Source organism: Pristiophorus japonicus, chromosome 4, assembly GCF_044704955.1.
Source record: "Pristiophorus japonicus isolate sPriJap1 chromosome 4, sPriJap1.hap1, whole genome shotgun sequence".
Taxonomy (NCBI): domain Eukaryota; kingdom Metazoa; phylum Chordata; class Chondrichthyes; family Pristiophoridae; genus Pristiophorus; species Pristiophorus japonicus.
The window spans coordinates 244,422,683-244,446,273 of NC_091980.1; the positions used below are offsets into that span (position 1 = coordinate 244,422,683).

General features: G+C 41.6%; 1 protein-coding gene across 3 annotated transcripts in view; it reads left to right on the forward strand.

Annotated features, from left to right (window-relative positions):
• sos2 (son of sevenless homolog 2 (Drosophila)) overlaps window positions 1–23,591 on the forward strand; it is a 165,754-nt gene that overhangs the window by 98,921 nt on the left and 43,242 nt on the right. For all 3 annotated transcript variants that reach the window (XR_011593122.1, XM_070879245.1, XM_070879246.1), the window contains exons 8-12: window positions 7,801–7,899; window positions 16,506–16,633; window positions 19,179–19,834; window positions 21,924–22,005; window positions 22,251–22,373. Coding sequence is in view for 2 of the 3 variants with exons in the window: in XM_070879245.1 (XP_070735346.1) it covers window positions 7,801–7,899; window positions 16,506–16,633; window positions 19,179–19,834; window positions 21,924–22,005; window positions 22,251–22,373 (1,088 nt within the window). In the remaining variant the exon portion in view is untranslated. The remainder of the gene's footprint in view (window positions 1–7,800; window positions 7,900–16,505; window positions 16,634–19,178; window positions 19,835–21,923; window positions 22,006–22,250; window positions 22,374–23,591) is intronic.

The following is a 23,591-nucleotide window of genomic DNA, read 5'->3' on the forward strand; positions in this document are numbered from 1 at the left end:
TCAAGTGGACGTAAAAGATTCCATGGCACTATTTCCAACATTCTATAGACTCTGGATCAGTTCCTATGGACTGGAAGGTAGCTAATGTAACCCCACTTTTTAAAAAAGGAAGGAAAGAGAAAACAAGGCATTATAGACCAGTTAGCCTGACATCGGTGGTGGGGAAAATGTTGGAATCAATTATTAAAGATGAAAGCAGTGACAGGATCGGTCCAAGTCAGCATGGATTTATGAAAGGGAAATCATGCTTGACAAATCTTCCAGAATTTTTTGAGGATGTAACTAGTAGAGTGGACAAGGGAGAACCAGTGGATGTGGTGTATTTGGACTTTCAGAAGGCTTTCGACAAGGTCCCACACAAGAGAGATTAATGTGCAAAATTAAAGTACATGGTATTGGGGGTAATGTATGGATGTGGATAGAGAACTGGTTGGCAGACAGGAAGCAAAGAGTAGGAATAAACGAGTCCTTTTCAGAATGGCAGGCAATGACTAGTAGGGTACCGCAAGGTTCAGTGCTGGGACCCCAGCTATTTACAGTATACATTAATGATTTAGACAAAGGAATTGAATGTAATATCTCCAAGTTTGCAGATGACACTAAGCTGGGTGGCAGTGTGAGCTGTGAGGAGGATGCTCAGAGGCTGTAGGGTGACTTGGACAGGTTAGGTGAGTGGGCAAATGCATGGCAGATGCAATATAATGTGGATAAATGTGAGGTTATCCACTTTGGTGACAAAAACAGGAAGGCAGAATATTATCTGAATGGCGACAGATTAGGAAAAGGGGAGATGCAACGAGATCTGGGTGTCATGGTACATCATTGAAAGTTGGCATGCAGGTATGCAGGCGGTGAAGAAGGCAAATGGTATGTTGGCCTTCATAGCTAGGGGATTTGAATATAGGAGCAGGGAGGTCTTACTGCTGTTCTACAGGGCGTTGGTGAGGCCTCACCTGGAATATTGTGTTCAGTTTTGGTCTCTTAATTTGAGGAAGGACGTTCTTGCTATTGAGGGAGTGCAGCGAAGGTTCATCAGACTGATTCCCGGGATGGCAGGACTGACAGATGAGGAGAGACTGGATCGACTGAGCCTATATTCACTGGAGTTTAGAAGAATGAGAGGGGATCTCATAGAAACATATAAAATTCTGACGGGATTGGACAGGTTAGAGGCAGGAAGAATTTTCCCGATACTGGGGAAGTCCCGAACCAGGGGTCATAGTCTAAGGATAAGGGCTAAGCCATTTAGGACAGAGATGAGGAGAAACTTCTTCACTCAGAGTTGTGAACCTGAGGAATTCTCTACCACAAAAAATTGTTGAGGCCGGTTCATTGGATATATTCAAGAGGGAGTTAGATATGGCCCTTACGGCTAAAGGGATCAAGGGGTTTGGAGAGAAAGCAGGAAAGGGGTACGGAGGTGAATGATCAGCCATGATCTTATTTAATGGTGATGCATGCCCGAAGGGCCGAATGGCCTACTCCTGCACCTATTTTCTATGTTTCTAAGAGCAGGGGAGTTATCCCTAGTGACCTGGCCAATATTTATTCCTCAATCAACATAACAAAAAAAAATTATCTGGTCATTATCACATTGCCGTTTGTGAGAGCTTGCTTGTGCGCAAATTGCCTGCTGCATTTCCTACATTACAACAGTGACTACACTCCAAAAGTACTTCATTGGCTGTAAAGCGCTTTGAGACGTCCGGTGGTCATGAAAGGTGCGATATAAATCCAAGTGTTTTTTGTTTCTTTGGAATGCGCTGCCTGAAAGGGTGGTGGAGGCAGACTCAATCATGGCTTTCAAAAAGGAATTGGATAAATGCCTGAGGGAAAAATATTTTGTAAGGCTACAGGGAAAGGGTGGGGGAGTGTGACTAGCCGAAGTGCTCTTGCAGGGAGCCAGCACAGGCTTGACAGGCTGAATGGCCTATTTCTGTGCTGTAACCATTCAGTGTTTCTATGTCTATGCTTTAAAATCTCAGCTGAGGTTTGGGAACTTTAAAGTTCCATCACACTTTGTGCCCTTTGCATAAATTATGATAACGTCTCCTCAGCAGTTCTAAAAACTGTCTCTGTAATTTCAAGAACAGACCCAGGATTATCTAGCATTAAATTTTAAAATCTGCTCCACTATCCAGGAATGTTTGTAGTCCCACATGGAGACTTTGGCTGAGAATTCACTTCATATTGGGCACTTAAGGTCCCCACACAAACACTGGTATATGAAATGACAGTACAATAGGCTGAAACAGCTGAAAAATAACTCTGTGGAGGAAGTTGGCTGCTTCAATAATTCTCTCTCAGACAGTCCCTCGAATCGAGGATGACTTGCTTCCACGCCAAAAAGGGATGATTTCAAGGAGTTCACAGATGTTTCAATGAAGGATCTGATATTCCAGGTTCTGAACTACATCTTGAAGGGTGGAAGATGCCTGTGCGTGGATTTTTTAACGTGGTGTAGCCGTTGCACACCAGCCACCACACGGGCTTGACAGAGCTAGGTCTTGGTCCAGTGGTAAGGATTAACCAAAGCGACTGGAGACCAGCTCTGCTGCACCGACCTAGCGCACACGCACATCACAGTGTGGGCTGGCCCGAGCTGCCCCTGGGCCCTCGCCTCTTCTGGGCCTCGAATTCGTCCCTCTACAATCTCTCGCTGCTCCTTCACCCCGACCTCGCCGCTCCTCTGCTGCTGGGAGTGATATCATGCACACACACACACACACCTTAGAGCGTAGTGCAGGAAGAGTAGGAAAGATACTCAATGAGAATACAAGAATGGAGAACATGTAGGTTGGTGTTTTTGGAATTTAGGAGTAAGTTCATAGTACTGATGAAATACTGATGAGTAATATTACAGTGAGAAAAAAAGAGGTGGGAGGCTGAAGTTGAGAAAGGATGACCTGTTAAATTATGAGCTTTTTCTTGCGTTATGCTCAAGTGCAATGAGTGATCCTAGAAGCGTGGCCGCAGATGTGAGTGCAATATTCAATTCTTTGGTGAACTTGGACTTTGTAAAGTTTTGAGTCTGTTTATCAGATGTACTTCATTGTAGTTTTCCTCATGCAGAGGAAACAGACTGTGGACTTAACAAATATGGTTTAAGTTCATGTTCATCATCATACAGTCCGTCGGAATTGAGGAAGATTTACTTCCACTCTTAAAATGAGTCCTTAGGTGGCTGAACAGTCCAATACGAGAACCACAGTCCCTGTCACAGGTGGGACAGATGGTCGTTGAGAGAAAGGGTGGGTGGGACAGGTTTGCCGCACACTCTTTCTGCTGCCTGCGCTTGATTTCTGCATGCTCTTGGCGTCAAGGTGCTTAGCGTCCTCCCGGATGCACTTCCTCCACTTAGGGCGGTCTTTGGCCAGGGACTCCCAGGTGTCGGTGGGGATGTTGCACTTTATCAGAGAGGCTTTGAGGGTGTCCTTATAACGGTTCCTCTGCCCACCTTTGGCTCGTTTGCCATGAAGGAGTTCCGAGTAGAGCGCTTGCTTTGGCAGTCTCGTGTCTAGCATGCGAACAGTGTGGCCTGCCCAGCGGAGCTGATCAAGTGTGGTCAGTGCTTCAATGCTGGGGATGTTGGCCTGGTCGAGGACGCTAATGTTGGTGTGTCTGTCCTCCCAGGAGATTTGTAGGATCTTGCGGGGACATCGTTGATGGTATTTCTCCAGCGTTTTGAGGTGCCTACTGTATATGGTCCATGTTACGAGCCATACAGGAGGGTGGGTATCACTACAGCCTTGTAGACCATGAGCTTGGTAGCCTGGCTAGCTCTGTCGGTAGAGTATGCAACTCTTAATCACAGGTTCATGTACACCACCTATTATAAAAGCGGAAAGTAGTTGATTTTAAGGAAACTACCCACTCAGTCATGTTGATCCAGTTGAAAAGAGACACACGCACCGTGTAGCCCTCTTCTATGAAGACTGTCTGTCTCAAAGTGCCTAGGAAATGATCATCAGGACTGCGTTGTGCCAAATTAGTAGACACAATGAAATGCACAGCATCAACAAGCTACCTATACAGTTGTACCCTTTTTACCAAGCAATTTTACGCACACTTTGAGTTGTCCACTATGTTCTCCTGTCCACTTCAAAAGTTGGTCAATATCACACGTACCAAATTATTAAAGCTAAAACTAGTAGTTGAATTTATTTGCAAGTAAAATAATTTACACAGAAGCAGAAGAAACACAGCAAATAACTAGTATTATAATACTTGACCTACATAATACTTGTACTGTTGCTAAAATAGTTGCAATATAAGTCTTTGTGGTTTTTTCTGGAATCTTTTAACTAAGTCTCTGACAAATTGTTACCTGAGCACTGTCTTTTATAAAACAGCACAGAACTAAGATCCTAGGAAAGCCACCTCAACTCTTAAAACATTTGCTGAGATTCCAAAGACAGATTTCAACATCCAAGATCAAAGAGATTATATAAAGCATGATGATGCATATTTCTTGTCTCCCACCTGCTGAGTCTTAAAGCAATGCATATCGGAACAAAAGCAAAATATTGCAGATGCTGAAATCTGAAATTAAAAACAGAAAATGCGGAAATACTCAGCAGGTCAGGCAGCATCTGTGGAGAGAGAAACAGATAACATTTCAGGCCGATGACTCTTTGTCATTAATGTATATTGGGATATTGGCTAGAGTTAAACTTCCTAAACTGTCAGCCATAACAGAGAATGAGTTGTTTCTTCTCCCCCAGTCTGCAAACTTGGATGCATTAACATATTGAAAACTTGGGGAAACTAGCCAAGCTAGTTATCCTCTAGACTGTTTCATGCATTGCTTTTCTCCCAGGCCACTAACCAGAACTCATTTTAAAGATGCAGCTGCCCAAAGCCAAACTTCAAATTGTTTTATTCTGTCTATGCAAAGTAACTATATAAAAAGCTAATGCAGACATTTTCATGTTTGAGGCATGATGGAGCTGTTTCTGTCACAAATTGTACAAATACTTGGTTCATCAGCATTGATATTTTGCATCTTTTCAACAATATGAATTGTTTCACAATTAAATTTGAAATATGCAATTTACAAAGATAAACAAAGCAGTGTGGTTGATAGATGCAGAATGTGTGAATTGTCCATGGATGATATTGTGGTATCTTTGTTTATCATGGCTTTTTCAAGCACAAAGTATTCCAAATTGTCAATCAGTCTTGCTGATGTATCTTCAGGTAGTTTAGCTGTCCTTAAGCAGCAAATGTTAATCTTTCCCAGTCCAATAAGAACGTTTGATGCAAGAAACTGTGCTCCTCTATTGGTGGTCATAATTTTTATGAATTTTGACCACCTTCTATGTCTTTGAGGATTTGATGTTGGGTTAATTTTCTTAGTATGCTATGTAATGTTGCTGCAGCTTTCCTGATGTTGCTTTTGTGTCCTTTTCAGCTGTTTTCCACATTTACCTGAAATTTTCCCCTTTGCCCTTGCACAGGTGTGGAGTGGAAAGTACAATTTTGTATCTTTGCAAATATGGACAATCTCCATGATTTTGCTCTCAAATTAGCACTTGCACCTGGTAAAAGGGAAATAATCCCATGGAATAAAACTAATGACAATGGTGCAATTGACCAAATTTATAGTAGAGAAATTCCAAATAAGAATGGCCAGATGCCCAATTCTAATTGCTCGACTACTGTTGATTGTGGAGATGATTGCTCTCAAGCTGAGAAGATGTAGATGGATTTTTTTTTTTAATTGAGATTTGTTCAAAAATTGAATATTTCCCCAAAATTATGTAACCTGAGAAGAGAATGTAAGCCCTTACCCCACAAAGCAACCTGCAGACCAAAACTATTGCTGCATGCAGTCAAATTAATCCTCATGGGGAGCATTTCAGGTTTTGCTAAGATGGATGATAAATTACGTTTCTTTGTAAAACAAAGCATTTATGTCAATTTTATATATATTTTTTTTTAAGACAATTGCGCCGAAATTGCCCCTCTGAAAAATGGCCGTTTGCACCTCAACCTGGCGGCTAGGCTGCGGAGTCCAGTGGCCGACATCGGAATTCCCATGACGCAGTCTTGCAGCGGTCTGCAGCTCCGCACTTCTTCCCCCTCACTTCCATGGCGATGATTGACAGCACTCAGTGCGTCATCACGCCGCGTACCACCAAGGTCCCGGGAAGGAAGCGAGATTTCCCTTCCAAAGTGGCGGTGCAAAGAGTTGCTTTTTTCTGGTCTTGCATCGTTGCCTCTTAAAGGCTTGTTGATGTAACAGACTTTTTTGCCGGCTTGAGGTGGGTGGGGGTGGGAGCGTGGAGAAAGACCACATGGAGTGGGTTCACACCTTCCTTTTCTTTTTACAGTATCTCTCTACGTCGAATTATTAATCAGCCTGAGGAGCTTTTCCCCCCTTTTTAAAATCTGTTGTTTTCTATAAATTTACACTGGTGTTTTCAGTGTGCACGGCTTGCCGAGTGCTGGAGGTGCCTTCCAGCTGTAGAAAAGGGAGGCCACTTCAAGGAGGCTGCCCTTGTGAAGGGTCTTGAGATGGGGGCAGTGCTTGCAGGCCAAGGCCTCCTGCGCATTGTGCGTGCCACCGAGGCACGGAGGGGAAGGTGGCACCAGGGGCAAGGGGTGCAGAGGCAGCGGGCAAGGGCCGCAGGCATCATTAGGGAGCATGATGGAGAGGGCCATAGAGGTGGTCACAGAGGGCAAGCAAGAGAACTGACACACAAAGTGTCTCAATGAGGGCCTCCCCCAAGGAGGAGAGTCAGGTTCACCGAACCCCTCCAGCAGATAATGGGCGAGCAGCCCAGAAGGTAGCCTGCAGCGGAGCCAGATGCTGGGGCAGTATCAGCCTGCAGCTGACACTGCATGACAGCAGCCACACTCTGGAAGCTCAGACTCCGTGCTTTGTTGCCCAAAATGCATGAGAGCATTCTGAGTTTCCAGGGCAGCAGCCAGCCTGTGTAAAGAAAGGTCAAGACGAACTGAAGACACAGCTGCAAAACCTGCCCTTTAAGGAGGCCAAAGAGCAGCTGCATCATAAGCATGATGGTTTTGCATCAAATGGATGAGAGGAATTTCTCAGTGCAAACAGCACAACACTGAAAACAGCCATTGCCACTGGGAATTAAGACTCTGCTCCGTTTATCACCAAAAAAAGGGCAATTTCAATCTTATTACCACCGCAATCATATCAGTGGTAATGGATGGTCAACGGTGGTGTGATCACCCCGTTTCGGGCAGAGGGCAGTTTCAGCCCTATCTCTTTATGACCATTGAGCTTCTAACTGCACAACCTAAGAAAATGCTGAAGGGTAAATGTTCTTGTCATTGGTCCTCCGTGCTTGTCATGATCAGAGATCAAAGTAATTTCAAGACGTCTTGGTTGCGTTTTTAAAAATTTGGTTGCAGTAGACCTACCAGCAGAAACAATTTATTGATTTGCTGTCTCTTGTGGATGGCTAGCATTTTAAGTGATGCACTGACCGCTGATATTTTGCTCCTCTTATGTTGCTATATTCTGTGTGAGAATTGACCTTTTGTTGCAGTGAGATTACCTGATCAACTTTCCTCTTCGATAGTTGGTTAAATGGCATAAAAATAAAAGGATTATCTTAAATATTTAATTTCACTAGCATTACAGGTGTATTAAACATTTTCTACAAATCTGCAGTTATAAATTTATTTTAAAAAAATGATTACATTCACAGATTTAGGAACTTTATTGTCAAGTTTCATAGTTCTTTCATCATGTTTTACAATCTAATGAAATTTATTTGCAGAGTTGTCTGTTGCTAATTAAATATTATTTTTGCTTTCTAGTCTATTGCTGAAGGATTCAAAGAAGCTGTACAGTATGTACTTCCACAACTACTTTTAGTCCCAATTTATCATTGTTTGCATTACTTCGAATTGTTGCAGGTAAGACGTTCTGTTTTTATTTAATTAAAGCGTGCTGAATTATTACAAAATAACAAAATTACGTTTTTTTCTAAAAGATGCTTACTAAATTCATCTGTTCCTCTTCAACTGTCATGGAGTGGAAAATCATTTTTCTCCCCTTTTATGCCATTTATTGTAGTGTATTTTTTTAATACTTTGCTTTTTCATGAATATTCATTGTAAAGCTGGGCTTAGTTTAAAATGATCTCTAAAGATCATTGAGCAGTGCTGCCATCTTCTGACAGTCCACTGTTTCAAACCTGCTGTAATTCTGATTTGGAACTTCCTAAAAGGTGAAATTGTAATCTGCTAAATGCTGTTTATTTACAAATATTTTTTGTTTCCAGCAAAAAATTAAATTCTAAGATAAACTTATACATTGAACGGTACTCGGTAAGGGATGTATACTGTAGTGCTGATAATCTGTCTGAAAACTAAATTACTAAATTAGAAAATTTAAATGGCTCAGCAGATTTTACTCTAGACTGCTCTAATCAGACACTTTTAGCACAGGCATTTTTGAATTTGCCACTTCATCAGATCGATGCATCAATACTAGAACACTAAAGATTTTTAAAAATCAGATTTGCACTAAATTGATATGAGATACTTTTTTCTTCTTCTTCCCTTAGTTCCTGTTGTTTTTTGCAATTAGTAACTGTTTCTGGATATTTTTTATGCCAATAAACATATACTTTTGACCTCTAAATTAAACTTCAAAAAGAATTTAACCAAATTCATAAGTGACTTGCTTCTCATTGGTCACCAATTTTTTTTTAAACAAAAGAAACATTTAGGCATATATATTTTCTATTTTTACAGGCATTGTGAACTTAATTTGCCAAAATACTACTAAATTTACATAATTCCCAGAATGGTCAGATGCTATTATAAAATAGTCCCTTAAAAAAGCTTGTAAATGCTAAAATAGCAGCCATGTTTTGCACTTAAATAATACAAAATGAAAGAGTTAATGGCAATAACCATTTGACTGATCTTGGTGACCATTTTAAAAAGACCCACAAAGCAGGCAAAAACAAAATTGATCACAATTGATGCAAAAATTGGAATTTGCATTCAGAACAGTGCTGCTGCTGTTTTGTTGTGGCCCCCAACATTGACTTGCAGCAAGACAAAACACGTGCTTGCTCAGTTGGGGCACTATATGAACACCAACCAATCATGATTGCTAATGAGCTTTATTAAATATAAAGGTCTTGTTGTCAAAATATGATGTCGCTGCCTGCCACTTTTGCTTTGAGCTCTCCAATCATGTCATAAAGGACACTTGGATCATATATATTTCACATTACTGATGGCAAAATTGAAAATCCCAAAAAGCATGAAAAAGATGCCCTCTCTAAATTACATGTTGATAAGCACTCAGCAGCACCCTTTGGTACTGATACTAGCCAACACTACCCAGTGCCTAGGTTATGCCATTGCCGATCTGTTCCAAGGACACTCTGGCACCATGTTATGCTCAGGATTTGCAAGGGGGTAAAAACAAGATGAGGAAGCAGAAAAGAGAGCAAAGGGGTCAAGGGCTGTAGGAAAGATCAGAGAAAAGTAAGAAAGTAAAAAACATAACAGAGAGCGCAGGTGATTAAAAAGATTAAGTTTGCCAAACACTCTGCCATGAGTTCACACTAGCTCTAAATGAAACCACTTTGATTCCCACCAGCTTTTAGTGTCTGTATGTCTTGTACTGGGCCAGTGGATTAAAACATTGTTTATACAATCATCATCATGGGCAGTCCCGCAAAACATAGAAATATAGAAAATAGGTGCAGGTGTAGGCCATTCGGCCCTTCGAGCCTGCACCATCATTCATGGCTGATCATGAAACTTCAGTACCCCATTCCTGCTTTCTCTCCATACCCCTTGATCCCTTTAGCCATAAGGGCCACATCTAACTCCCTTTTTGAATATATCTAACGAACTGGCCTCAACAACTTTCTGTGGTAGAAAATTCCACAGGTTCACAATTCTCTGAGTGAAGAAGTTTCTCCTCATCTCGGTCCCAAATGGCTTACCCTTATCCTTAGACTGTGACTCCTGGTTCTGGACTTCCCCAACATCGGGAACATTCTTCCTGCATCTAACCTGTCCAATTCCATCAGAATTTTATATGTTTCTATGAGATCCCCTCTTATTCTTCTAAATTCCAGTGAATATAAGCCTAGTTGATCCAGTCCTGCCATCCCGGGAATCTGTCTGGTGAACCTTCGCTGCACTCCCTCAATAGCAAGAATGTCCTTCCTCAGATTAGGAGACCAAAACAGAACACAATATTCAAGGTGTGGCCTCACCAAGGCACTGTACAACTGCAGTAAGACCTCCTGCTCCTATACTCAAATCCTCTCGCTATGAAGGCCAACATGCCATTTTCCTCCTTCACTGCCTGCTGTACCTGCATGCCAACTTTCAATGACTGATGTACCATGACACCCAGGTCTTGTTGCACCTCCCCTTTTCCTAATCTGTCACCATTCAGATAATATTCTGCCTTCCTGTTTTTGCCACCAAAGTGGATAATCTCACATTTATCTACATTATACTGCATCTGCCATGCATTTGCCCACTCATCTAACCTGTCCAAGTCACTGTGCAGCCTCTTAGCATCCTCCTCACTGCTCACACTGCCATCCATCTGCAAACTTGGAGATATTACATTCAATTCCTTTGTCTAAATCATTAATGTATATTGCAAATAGCTGGGGTCCCAGCACTGAACCTTGCGGTACCCCACTAGTCACTGCCTGCCATTATGAAAAGGACCCGTTTATTCCTACTCTTTGCTTCCTGTCTGCCAACCAGTTCTCTATCCACAATACATTATCCCCAATACCATGTGCTTTAATTTTGCACACTAATCTCTTGTGTGGGACCTTGTCAAAAGCCTTTTGAAAGTCCAACTACACCACATCCACTGGTTCTCCCTTGTCCGCTCTTCTAGAATTTTTTGAGGATGTAACTAGTAGATTTGTCAAGCATGATTTCCCTTTCATAATTCTATGCTGACTTGGGCCGATCTTGTCACTGCTTTCCAAATGCGCTGCTATTACATCTTTAATAATTGATTCCAACATTTTCCCCACTACTGATGTCAGGCTAACCGGTCTATAATTCCCTATTTTCTCTCTCCCATCTTTTTTTAAAAGTGGGGTTACATTATCTACCCTCCAATCCATAGGAACTGATCCAGAGTCTATAGAATGTTGGAAAATGACCACCATTGCATCCACTATTTCTAGGGCCACTTCCTTAAGGATGACTTGCTTCCACACCAAAAAAGGATGAGTTCACAGGTGTTTCAATGAAGGACCAGGTCCTGAACTAATCCTGAACGGTGGAAGATGCCTGTGCGTGGATTTTTTTAACGTGGAGTGGCCGATACACATCAGCCAGTACACGGGCTTGACCGAGCTAGGTCTTGGTCCAGTGGCAAGGGTTAACCAAGACGACGAGAGACCTGCTCTGCTGCACGCACCTAGTCACGGTGGATAAGCAATGGCAAACATTTAAAGATCACATGGATGAACTTCAGCAAATGTACATCCCTGTCTGGAGTAAAAATTAAACTGGGAAGGTGGCTCAACCATGGATAACAAAGGAAATTAAGGATAGTGTTAAAGCCAAGGAAGAGGCATATAAATTGGCTAGGAAAAGCAACAAACCTGAGGATTAGGAGAAATTTAGAATTCAACAGAGGAGGACAAAGGATTTAATTAAGAGGGGGAAAATAGAGTACGAGAGGAAGCTTGCAGGGAATATAAAAACTGACTGCTAAAGCTTCTATAAATATGTGAAGAGAAAAAGATTAGTAAAGACAAAAGTAGGTCCCTTGCAGTCGGATTCAGGTGAAATTATAATGGGGAACAAAGAAATGGCAGACCAATTGAACCAATACTTCGGTTCTGTCTTCACGAAGATACAAATAACCTTCCGAAGGTACCAGGAGACAGTGGGTCTAGTGAGAAGGAGGAACAGAAGGATATCCTTATTAGGCGGGAAATTGTGTTAGGGAAATTGATGGGATTGAAGGCCGATAAATCCCCGGGGCCTGATAGTCTGCATCCCAGAGTGCTCAAGGAAGTGGCCCTAGAAATAGTGGATGCATTGGTGATCATTTTCCAACAATCTATCGACTCTGGATCAGTTCCCATGGACTGGAGGGTAGCTAATGTAACACCACTTTTTAAAAAAGGAGGGAGAGAGAAAACGGGTAATTATAACCTGGTTAGCTTGATATCAGCAGTGGGGAAAATGTTGGAATCGATCATGAAGGACGAAATAGCAGCGCATTTGGAAAGCGGTGACAGGATCGGATCAAGTCAGCATGGATTTATGAAAGGGAAATCATGCTTGACGAATCTTCTGGAATTTTTTGAGGATGTAACTAGCAGAGTGGACAAGGGAGAACCAGTGGATGTGGTGTATTTGGACTTTCAGAAGGCTTTTGACAAGGTCCCGCACAAAAGATTGTTGTGTAAAATCAAAGCACATGGTATTGGGGGTAATATACTGACGTGGATAGGGAACTGGTTGGCAGACAGGAAGCAGAGGGTCAGGATAAACTGGTCCTTTTCAGAATGGCAGGCAGTGACTAGTGGAGTGCCGCAGGGCTCAGTGCTGCGACCCCAGCTCTTTACAATATACATTAACGATTTGGATGAAGGAATAGAGTGTAATATCTCCAAGTCTGCAGATGACACTAAACTGGGTGGCGGAGTGAACTGTGAGGAGGACGCTAAGAGGCTGCAGGGTGACTTGGACAGGTTAGGTGAGTGGGCAAATGCATGGCAGATGCAGTATAATGTGGATAAATGAGAGGTTATCCATTTTGGGGGCAAAAACACGAAGGCAGAATATTATCTGAATGGTGGCAGACTAGGAAAAGAGGAGGTGCAACGAGACCTGGGTGTCATGGTTCATCAGTCACTGTAAGTGGGCAAGCAGGTCCAGCAGGCGGTAAAGAAGGCAAATGGTATGTTGGCCTTCATAGCTAGGGGATTTGAATATAGAAGCAGGGAGGTCTTACTGCAGTTGTACAGGGCCTTGGTGAGGCCTCACCTGGAATATTGTGTTCAGTTTTGGTCTCCTAGTCTGAGAAAGGACGTTCTTGCTATTGAGGGAGTGCAGCGAAGGTTCACCAGACTGATTCCAGGGATGGCTGGGCTATCATATGAGGAGAGACTGGATCAACTGGGCCTTTATTCACTGGAGTTTAGAAGGATGAGAGGGGATCGCATAGAAACATATAAGATTCTGACGGGACTGGACAGGTTAGATGCGGGAAGAATTTTCCCGATGTTGGGGAAGTCCAGAACCAGGGGACATAGTCTTAGGATAAGGGATAGGCCATTTAGGACTGAGATGAGGAGAAACTTCTTCACTCAGAGAGTTGTTAACCTGTGGAATTCCCTGCCGTAGAGAGTTGTTGATGCCAGTTCACTGGATATATTCAAGATGAAGTTAGATATGGCTCTTATAGTTAAGGGGATCAAGGGGTATGGAGAGAAAGCAGGAAAGGGGTACTGAAGGAATGATCAGCCATGATCTTATTGAATGGCGGTGCAGGCTTGAAGGGCCGAATGGCCTACTCCTGCACCTATTTTTCTATGTTTCTGTAAGAATATAAGAAATAAGAACAGGGGTAGGACATACGGTCCCTCGAGCCTGCTCCGCCATTCAATAAGATCATGACTGATCTGATCATGGATTCAGCTCCACTTCCCCACCCGCTTTCCATAACCCCTTATCCCCTTATCGTTTAAGAAATTGTCTATTTCTGTCTTAAATTTACTCAATGTCCCAGCTTCCACAGCTCTCTAAGGCAGCGAATTCCACAGATTCACAACTCTGAGAGAAGAAATTTCTCCTCATCTCTGTTTTAAATGGGCGGCCCCTTATTCTAAGATCATGCCCTCTAGTTCTAGTCTCCCCCATCAGTGGAAGCATCCTCTCTGCGTCCACCTTGTCAAGCCCCCTCATAATCTTATATGTTTCGATAAGATCACCTCTCATTCTTCTGAATTCCAATGAGTAGAGGCCCAACCTACTCAACCTTTCCTCATAAGTCAACGCCCTCATCTCCGGAATCAACCTAGTGAACCTTCTCTGAACTGCCTCCAAAGCAAGTATATCCTTTTGTTAATATGGAAACCAAAACTGCACACACTATTCCAGGTGTGGCCTCATCAATACCTGTATAGCTGAAGCAAGACTTCCCAGCTTTTATACTCCATCCCCTTTGCAATAAAGGCCAAGATACCATTGTTCTTCCTGATCATATCAGTGTGGCTGGCTTGTGCTGCCTCTGGGCCCTCGCAACAGATGTTGCAGATCTTTGAAACATAGAGCAAAAGAGATGTTTCATATGGTGACGGAGGCCTTTCACACACACCACATACTTCCATTAACCAGTTTTTACTATAAAAGTCGAGGAGAAAATTAGCCATAGATTGAGAGGGGGACATCATCTGTAATTGGTGTGAGGCTAGTCACTTGAATCCTCTATTTTGCGAGTTCCCTTTCACTCTGGTGTCTCAATACTTGATCTGTCATGGTCATTGTTTGTCTGTGGACCTTTGCGTTGTATTGAGCTTCCTTTTGTTCCTATCTTTAAGCCCTATTTGGAAATGCAGTGAAACCAGAGAATTACGAACACCTAGGGAACTGCCGTCAGTTGTCAGTTTTTTGTAGGTGTCCGTATTGTCTAAATGGTCATTGGCTCTGAATTCGCGGCCCCAACCGGTGCGAAGGTACGCACATGCCTGTAGGGGTTGCGCAAGTTCTGGATTTCAGCATGCAAAAAGCGCACGCGCCTAAACCCGGAACTTGCGATCTGTCAAGAATCTTGACAGATCCACCGCATCCGAAAGTAAAGGGCCTCTGTGGGTGGAGAGTTGTGCTATTTGCCCAACTCCTGCCCAACGAATGCCCTTGAAATTCTTACAACTGATCGAAGCAGGAGGCCTGCTTTTATCAGCGTAAGACTTTTAAAGCACAGAATTTTTTTTCAATAATTAAACATTTAAAATCCTATTATAAAGTTTATTTTTAGGCGCTTTAAAATAGTAAATTTATTTTTCAAAAAATTAAATTTTTATTTTAAATAATTAAATTTCATTTTGATTCATTTTAAATATGTGATTTTAAAATAAATTTATCTTACGTGCTTGTGTGTTTTGGGGGGCATTCCCAGTCATAATTATGGTGATTAAGTACATATAGAATCACCATAAGTATGAATGGGAATACCCCTACTTTAATTGGTTGGGCCGGCCCATGTGATCCCAGTGACGCGTACGAAGCGCATATGTTCCTGGGATACGTGGGCCTCTACACAGGCCTTCGCATAGAGGCCCAGGACCACAAGTCTCCAAATCTCCGGGAACAACAGGTACTTTCGTAGATATATTTGCGGTGGAGGCATCCGCAAATTCTGGGCCATTGTACTGTATGTAGTTTTAGTCAGGTTCTTTGTAGATAGTCGTCAGTTGATTCATTTTATCAGGTAAATACTCATATATTTCTGCAAACAAATCTCTTATTAAATGTATTTTTATTTTCATTAAATCAGTAATCAATAAGTGCAATCAATTACCGATTAACACAAATAAAAGACATTCATTCATTATTTGTCTAGATTCATTTAAGGATGTAGTCAGTCATTCATGCTTGGACAGCATGGGCTTTTGACTCCCATGTGACTGTCACTTGCATCAGATTTAGCTGCATTAATGTGGGAAAACAATGTGTTCCATCCCTTGTGGGAGGATTTTGGATATCATGGAAAAGACTTCTTGGAAGGTGGGAACTTCCACAAGTATGGGATCAGGTGCTTGTTTGTCTTCTGGGTCATCGCTGATGTCATCGTCACAGACTGTGTAGAAGTCAAAGAAATCTTGCTCCCAGGACTTGTTCAGGGATTCCTTAGTAGGAAGTTCACTGTCAAAGGAGATAAACTCCTGCTGACATGGGGGTGGGCAGGGTGAGGGGGGACTGCAGGGCAGAGAGGTCAGGAAGTGAAGATTGCTTGGTCATCCAGACATGATTAATGTTTTGGTCTCATGATAACTCATTACGCTTGGGATAAGCAGCCATTTTCTCAAATATTTCCTGAAATTGACTTGAAACATATGCCTTACAATTCATGGTCATTAGACATGGGGAAACTTAATTGCAATTGGGCATCGGTGACATCTCGTGAAAAACTTGAGGCCTGAATCCTGGGTTTTAAGATGTATCTTTTATAATGTAAAATATTTGGGACTGTCATGAACTGTCCATATTTTATGGTTGTGTATCGTTTGTGAGTGTCCGTAGGACCAGGTTTCAAAATAATTATATCTTAATGTTTTCATGTGTTTTTCTGCCACCTTTCCACAAGAACTGATGTTAGTGCAGTAGAGATGCTCTTTTTCAGTGGAGGAAAGGAAAGCCATATGGCCACTACCTTGGTATCGCATTAAAAATGCCAGTAAAGGGATTAATTGATTTTAAACAGTGGGAAGTCTGGGTTTCCTACTGTGTTAATTTTACATCCAAGCATTTAATTCTTTTGTGTAAAATTGTAGCAACTACAGGAGAGAAGTGAAGATGAAGAAGACAGAGAGTGTTTGAAACAAGCCATTACTACCTTACTGAATCTTCAGTGCAGTATGGAACGTATCTGCAATAAGCACCTACCTAAACGCAGGGCGGGGTAAGCTAAATTATTTTGGCATTGATTTCTCTCTATAGGGATAGGTGGTTGACCCCCTTTGACAAACCAGGTCAGATTGGCTTCAAATTCAAAAGAATTGGTTGTGCATCCAAAATTATCTTTATTCCTATAACCTTGATATATATACATTGTATACTTCATTTTTAGCCAGTATTTTTACCCTGAGGTAAATTGTTAAGAGATTTGCTTATCTTTAGTCTTCCAAATAATCAGGTTCGAGTACAAACCAATATGGTGGGTATATTGTGTTTAATCGGAGTTTAGGACGGAAAATAGTTATACAGCAAAAACATACGACAATGACAAGTAGCTGGTACCGGACAGACAGCTGCATGTGCGAACAACTTTTCTTTTTCGTTCTCCTTTTCGTCTCGCATGTCTCTTTCTCTTTCTCTTTCTCTTTCTCTCTTCTTGAACAACCCAAGAGTGTTAGACTAGGGTCAATATGGGTCCGCTGATCCACTCTTGGGAGCTCCTCTCCACGGGTCTGCCTAAGAGTTCTTTCGCTCTTCCTTTTATTCTCTTTTTAGGGGTGGGCCTGAGGTAGCATAATGGACACGACCATTTAACCGATAGAAGTTCCCTTTAAAACACGGTGCCCAATGGGGCATCGAGTTCTTTGTCTAAACTTGCCGATGAAGACCCGACCTGAAGGAGTGGTCTTCACGACCATTGCACATCTTTTTGTGTTTAAATGTTTTGAAGGCCAATCCATCCATCTGGTCCCTGTTATCTCATCCCGCCGTGTTCCCTTTCGCCCCCCCGACAAAGCTATAGTCTCTCACCTCATCCTGTCCAATTCTCTCTGGTCCAGGCAGTGCATGTCTCAGGCACAACCTTGGGCCATTAAATCAGAGGCCCTACGCTAGAACTGTCCCCTTAATCTAACAGACTGTTCCATTCGGAGATGATACCCTAACTCTCTCAAATTCCTGCTATTCTATGTCTTTTATACTAATTAACTTGTAATTATCTTTGCAAGCAGATCTGTTCAACAAACTCCAAATTCTACCGCAGCATTATAATATGGTTATTAGTAATAATGCAAGAAACATAGGTTGGACCTTCATTGGCCAAATTAAAGACGAAGTCAAAATCCTAAACTTACAGACGAGCCAGTCCAGCCTGATGAGCCATAAAGCTGTGGGCTCCCATGTGGAATATTATGCAACCTCTAATCTAACTTATTAAAAGCACTGTCTCAAATCCTAATGCTTCGTTTTCCTAGGAAAACAAAACTTATAGTTTTAGTAAGACATTAACCCCTTGTCTCGAGCAGAAACATACAATCATTTAAACACAGTAGTATTCGCATCACAGTTTCATTCACATAACCATATATTTTTAGGTATCCCTAATTTCTAACAAGGTACAGTCAGGGTGACCACCTGGACAGTGTTTAACCTGTCAGTTAGGTTTCAGGACTAGTTGCCCAGTAACTGAAGGTTGAAAATCAGACAGGAGAACTGCAGTTGTTTGCTGTTGGATATTAAAGACCACTGCCGAAGTGAAACATTCTGCTCACTTGTGTAAATGTGAAAAATTGATTATTTTGCTTTCATGCATGTGCAGGATCATTTTTTAACATGACGGCTTGCCCTAACATCACAGTACTGTCCTCTAACATCCTGTTTTGGCTCTGATAACGGAAATCAGCACTACACTGAGTTGGCATTTGTGTATTTATAGCAATTGGTTAATGTGGCATTCTTATTTTCGCTGTTGAGCAACTTGTTTAACCTCTGCATTTAAATAGGATATTTTAGTTATATGAACTGGAATGTCACTTGCAGATGCTGTCCCTTTAATAGATTAATGTCATTAACATTAGTGCATCCAAAATAAGGGAGGCCTGGATAGAAATTGGGAAAAAGGCTAATACTATTTGGATCTTTCTGTGGGTTAACCGCGGTCTAGCCAGTACTCTGAGCCAGCTTTAACTTTAAGAGTTAGAGGGAAAGAACTGGTTGCTCAGTTCATCTTTCGAGCTCTGATTGAATCTTAGCACAGACTGATGGGATGAGAGTCTCGACTGAAATGAGTTTTGGATTGTCTCATGACAGTTACTAGTGGATGTATGCCTCTAACAAGAAGTGCGCATTAATCTGCATAAACTGCTGCTTAATCAGTAATCTCACTGAGTCCATAGGATGGCGAGTGCAGGATATGGAAAAATTCACACGATTGCAGTATGAATTTGGGACAAAAGCACATTGTTAGGACAGAGTAAAAAATGGGTTTTACTCTGCATTGAACCATACTCTACTTAGAGTGCTTAATATTTATGCAAGTGGAAAATGTGTTCCTGTCTCCAGCACTGGCATCCTGTACGTTGATGAACACTTTTTTTTGGATGATTTCTTTTGTAACTTTTTTTAAAAATCAGCTAATCTTTAAACTCTCCCACTTCTGTAGCAGCATAATAAAATTCTGCCATAACTTCCAAATGGCTTAGCTTATTTTCCTGTTGGTCTGTTTCTTATGCAATGAAATGTAATCATATTTGACCTTTTTTGTTATGTAGTGAACCTTTACCTCGCCTCTACAACCACCAGATAAGAAGTAAACACCTTGCCATCAAGAAAATGAATGAAATCCAGAAAAATATTGATGGATGGGAGGGGAAGGATATTGGACAGTGCTGCAATGAATTCATAATGGAAGGAACACTAACACGAATTGGAGCAAAGCATGAGCGACACATTTTCCTTTTTGATGGTTTAATGATCAGTTGCAGGACCAATCATGGTCAGCCCAGGCTACCAGGCTGTAGCAATGTTGAGTACAGACTCAAAGAAAAATTTCTAATGCGAAAAGTGCAAATCATTGACAAAGATGACTCTTGTGAATATAAGCATGCATTTGAAATCCTCTCCAAGGATGAGAATAGTATAATATTTGCTGCCAAGTCTGCAGAAGATAAAAACAACTGGATGGCGGCTTTGATTTCACTTCAGTATCGGAGTACACTGGAGCGAATGTTGGACACGGTTCTTTTACATGAGGAGAAGGAGCAGCCACTGAGACTGCCAAGTCCAGATGTCTATAACTTTGCGGAAGAAGATTCTGAAGAGAACATAGTGTTTGAAGAAAATGTGCAAACTAAATCTGGAATACCGATCATAAAAGGAGGAACTGTACTAAAATTAATTGAGAGACTGACATACCACATGTATGCAGGTAAATGTAGTGGGGTTGTCTTGCTGCTGGATTGATGGAATTTCTCATTAAAATTTTAATGGATTTAAATTTGATCCTTTTTAATAATTTGATCACAAGAAGATGCAACTTTAATCAGCACTGTATCTTTAGTTTGTGTACAATATGTAGTTTTAGTCAGGTGTTCTGAAGGACTAGTTCAAAGCACTTCAGTTGTACAGCAAAGTAAATGAATGTGAAAAAAGGAAGAATATGTTTGTTCTAAATATCAGGATATTGTAGTTATCTGAAAATAATAAGTTAGCTGGGAATACTGTTTCTTTAATAAATTTGTGCCATGGTGGTGTTTGGGTCATCCTCTACGCAACTTAGTTGATGCTCATTTTAAACCACACCTGAGTTATTTTTTGTTGTTGTCTGAATGTTTCTTGATTTTTGCAAACATAGCAAAAAAGGTTTATTACTATTGTTTCAGACAGATATCTGAAATAAAGTTAAAAATCTAGTCTTGTACACCTGTCAAAAAGGGTCTGCAACCCTAACCTTTACTTCCTGTAATAATTTAGTGCCGATGACAAAATTGGAGGGGGAACAATGGAAGTTTTGGACAGGTATCGCAAGTAATTCAGAGAACTGAGAACAAAGCTATTGAATTGATGTGTGTACATAGGACAATATCTAGATAATAGAGATCTAACTTTTCGTGCTGGGGTTCATATACATCTGTACATATGCATATATCAAAACAATCACACAATAATGAGATATTCTATATACACACACATTGCCAGTCTCATTTGCAAAAATAATTAGCCCTCCCCCCCCCCCCCCCCCACACACACCTGAGACAAAGATTGATATACTCCATACAAAAACACAAGACCATGTAAGGCCAGAAGATGCTGGAAATCTCAGCGGGTCAGGCAGCATCTGTGGAGAGAAACATAGAGTTAATGTTTCTGGTCAGTAATCCTTTGTCAAACCTGGTGAAGGGCCACCAACCTGAAACGTTAACTCTGTTTCTCCCCACAGATGCTGCCTCATCCGCTGAGATTGCCATCATTTTCTGCTTTTATTTCAGATTCCAGCATCTGCAGTATTTTGCTTTTGTAGACCATGGTAAGGCTCCCATTTACTTCTTCCGATCCACCGTTGCCTCTGCCTTTTGTCCCGGTCCTTTACTGAAGTCTGGTTCTTTTGCTCTCATTTTGTTCTTTATCATCCGTGCGTTGCCTGTCCACCTTTGTCTGGTTTTACCTTCTGTTTGCTTTGTTTCCTATCACTTTCCCCATTCTTGCTCTACCCCGACTCTTTCCCCCCCCCCCCCGTACCCTTCCCCTTGCTCTCCGCTACCCCGACTCTTCTCCCCCTCCACTACCCCTTGCTCCCCTCCCCCCGGCTACCTGTATTCCCTGCTACCCTGTACTCCCCTCCCCCTTCTACCCTGACTCTACTGCCCACTACCCCATACTCCCCTCCCCCCGCTACTTCATACTGTCTCCATTCCGTCACTTTCTCATTCTCCTTCTCTCTCCCTCTCTTGTCCCTGCTCTCTCCCTCCCCTGACCCCACTCTTTCCCTCCCTCCATCCCACTCCCCACTCTCGCCCTTCCCCTGTCCCCCTTGCTCTTGCTTCCCCCGCTCACTTTACACTGTCTCATTAATATGCCTTATTGATAATCTCTGGAGAACATCCCTACTTGCACCATTGTTATTTTTTTCAAACATTTTTCAATATTTTGCTAGTCATTTGCATTTTAGATTGAACTGTATATTTTGCTCATTCTCATTATCCATGTACCACTGACTTTGTGCTGTGGAGTTGCACCTGCAATTAATTGACACTGCACCACCTAATTTTACTTGGTCATTTGCAGCTATCTGAGAGAGGAGACTTAAATCAATCCGCTTTGGTTGGATTTAAATCCAGATTCCACCAGTTTAAAAGACCATATCCTACCCTGCAACACTGATCCACCCATCATATCACTTGTTAAGTTGTCTCCTTTAATAGTTTCTTTGTGCACCGTGAGTCAATATTGTGTTGTATGTTTTTGATAATATGCTGCTATTGTGATTGCAGTGTAAGTAATTTGATATTTATTTACAGATCCTAATTTTGTGCGCACTTTTCTGACGACATATCGTTCATTCTGCAAGCCCCAGGAGTTGCTGAGCTTGTTAATAGAAAGGTAAGTAAGCAAATAAAGTCTTAACTAGATCCTGTACGCGTATAATTTTAGGTACCCGGTAAAACGTTGTGAAGAAAGATTCTTAGAAAATGGTGCTGTGTGTTGTCACTAGGATTTCAATAAAATATAACGGTGGGTATGTATAATTTTCAATACGTGTTGTCAGGCTAAATTCTTGGGCTGTTGGAGTTTTCCATTTATATTAAATATTATTTGTTAAACATGTAAGTTTTTGTTTTGTGTAGGTTTGAAATATCTGACCCAGAGCCCACTGAGGCAGATAGACTTGCCAGAGAGAAGGGTGAACAGCCAATCAGTGCAGAGTTGAAACGGTTTCGTAAGGAGTATATCCAGCCAGTGCAACTCAGGTTTGTTTACTTTTTCAAAAGAATATAGTCAAGTGGGTACCGCTGCTACCCACAACATCTCTACAATCGGGACAAGGTGCAGGCAAATGTCAGTAACTACTCAGACATTACACTGCTGCTGCAGACTGCTGTAGATTCTATTTGATACGGGACCTGGGATGTCAATGCAAGATATTATCCCTAGTAGATGTGTGTGACTGAGTATCTATTCTGCAGCCTTCCAAAAGAAGTTCTTGAAAATATCATTCTTTGGCAACAGAGTTTGGCAAGCAAGTTGGAAGGTACATAGAACTGATTCAGACAAATGCTTGAGAGTTGTTTCAGAGTTCAAATCCAACAGATAGCATCTCTAATCTGCAGTGCACCAGTCAAAGGAAACCAATGTTCATTTGAGCCGAGAGACTTTGTCCCAGGAATGTATTCCAAACAGCGTGGACAGCAGGGGTCAGTAAGGAAAAGCATTTATTTCCCCCACCTCTTACCTATGGCAACACCTGAGGACAGTACTTGTACACTGAAAGACACTTCTGTTAATGTCCAACAGTAATATTTCATACGCACAAATGTTTGGCATCGTCTGCATGGCCCCTTTATATTTTTTTACTGTTTTAAAAATAACAGAAACCTGGAAAATACAACAACATTTTTTACAGGTTTTTTTTTTAGGAAAGAATGTGGTGTATAAACTGTACCTTTGTACTATTTAATGAACTGCAATTAGATGATCGCTGTATTATTTGTAAATCCCAATATTTGTATCAACATGACTATTGTAAAATAGTGGAGCAACTGAATTTTATGGTAAACAAATGAATTTCTTGTGATGTTGATAACCAGTCTCTGGTGCAGAGCATGATCGCAGTGTTTAGCAGCTTGCTGTTAATGCCACTGCTCTAAATGGACAAAACCAGATGATTATTGCTACCTATTAACTGGTCACTCAGAGGGCAGTTGTAATTATAAATATCATTCACTGAGATTCTCTCTCTGTTAAAGATTGTTTTGTAACTGTAACAGTACTGGCCCATATTTTGCAATCAGTGACAAAGCAAAGGTGTTCACCACGGACCCTGAAGAGAGCTTCCCACAAAGCTCTCATGATCTCTGACGGGAAGTTCGGCTTTTTGGATATGCAATTGAGATTAGCATAGTTTAGTGGGAATTCCATAGCGCGAGCTGCTGTGACATTAACAAGCTGTCTGAGCAGCTAATCACAAT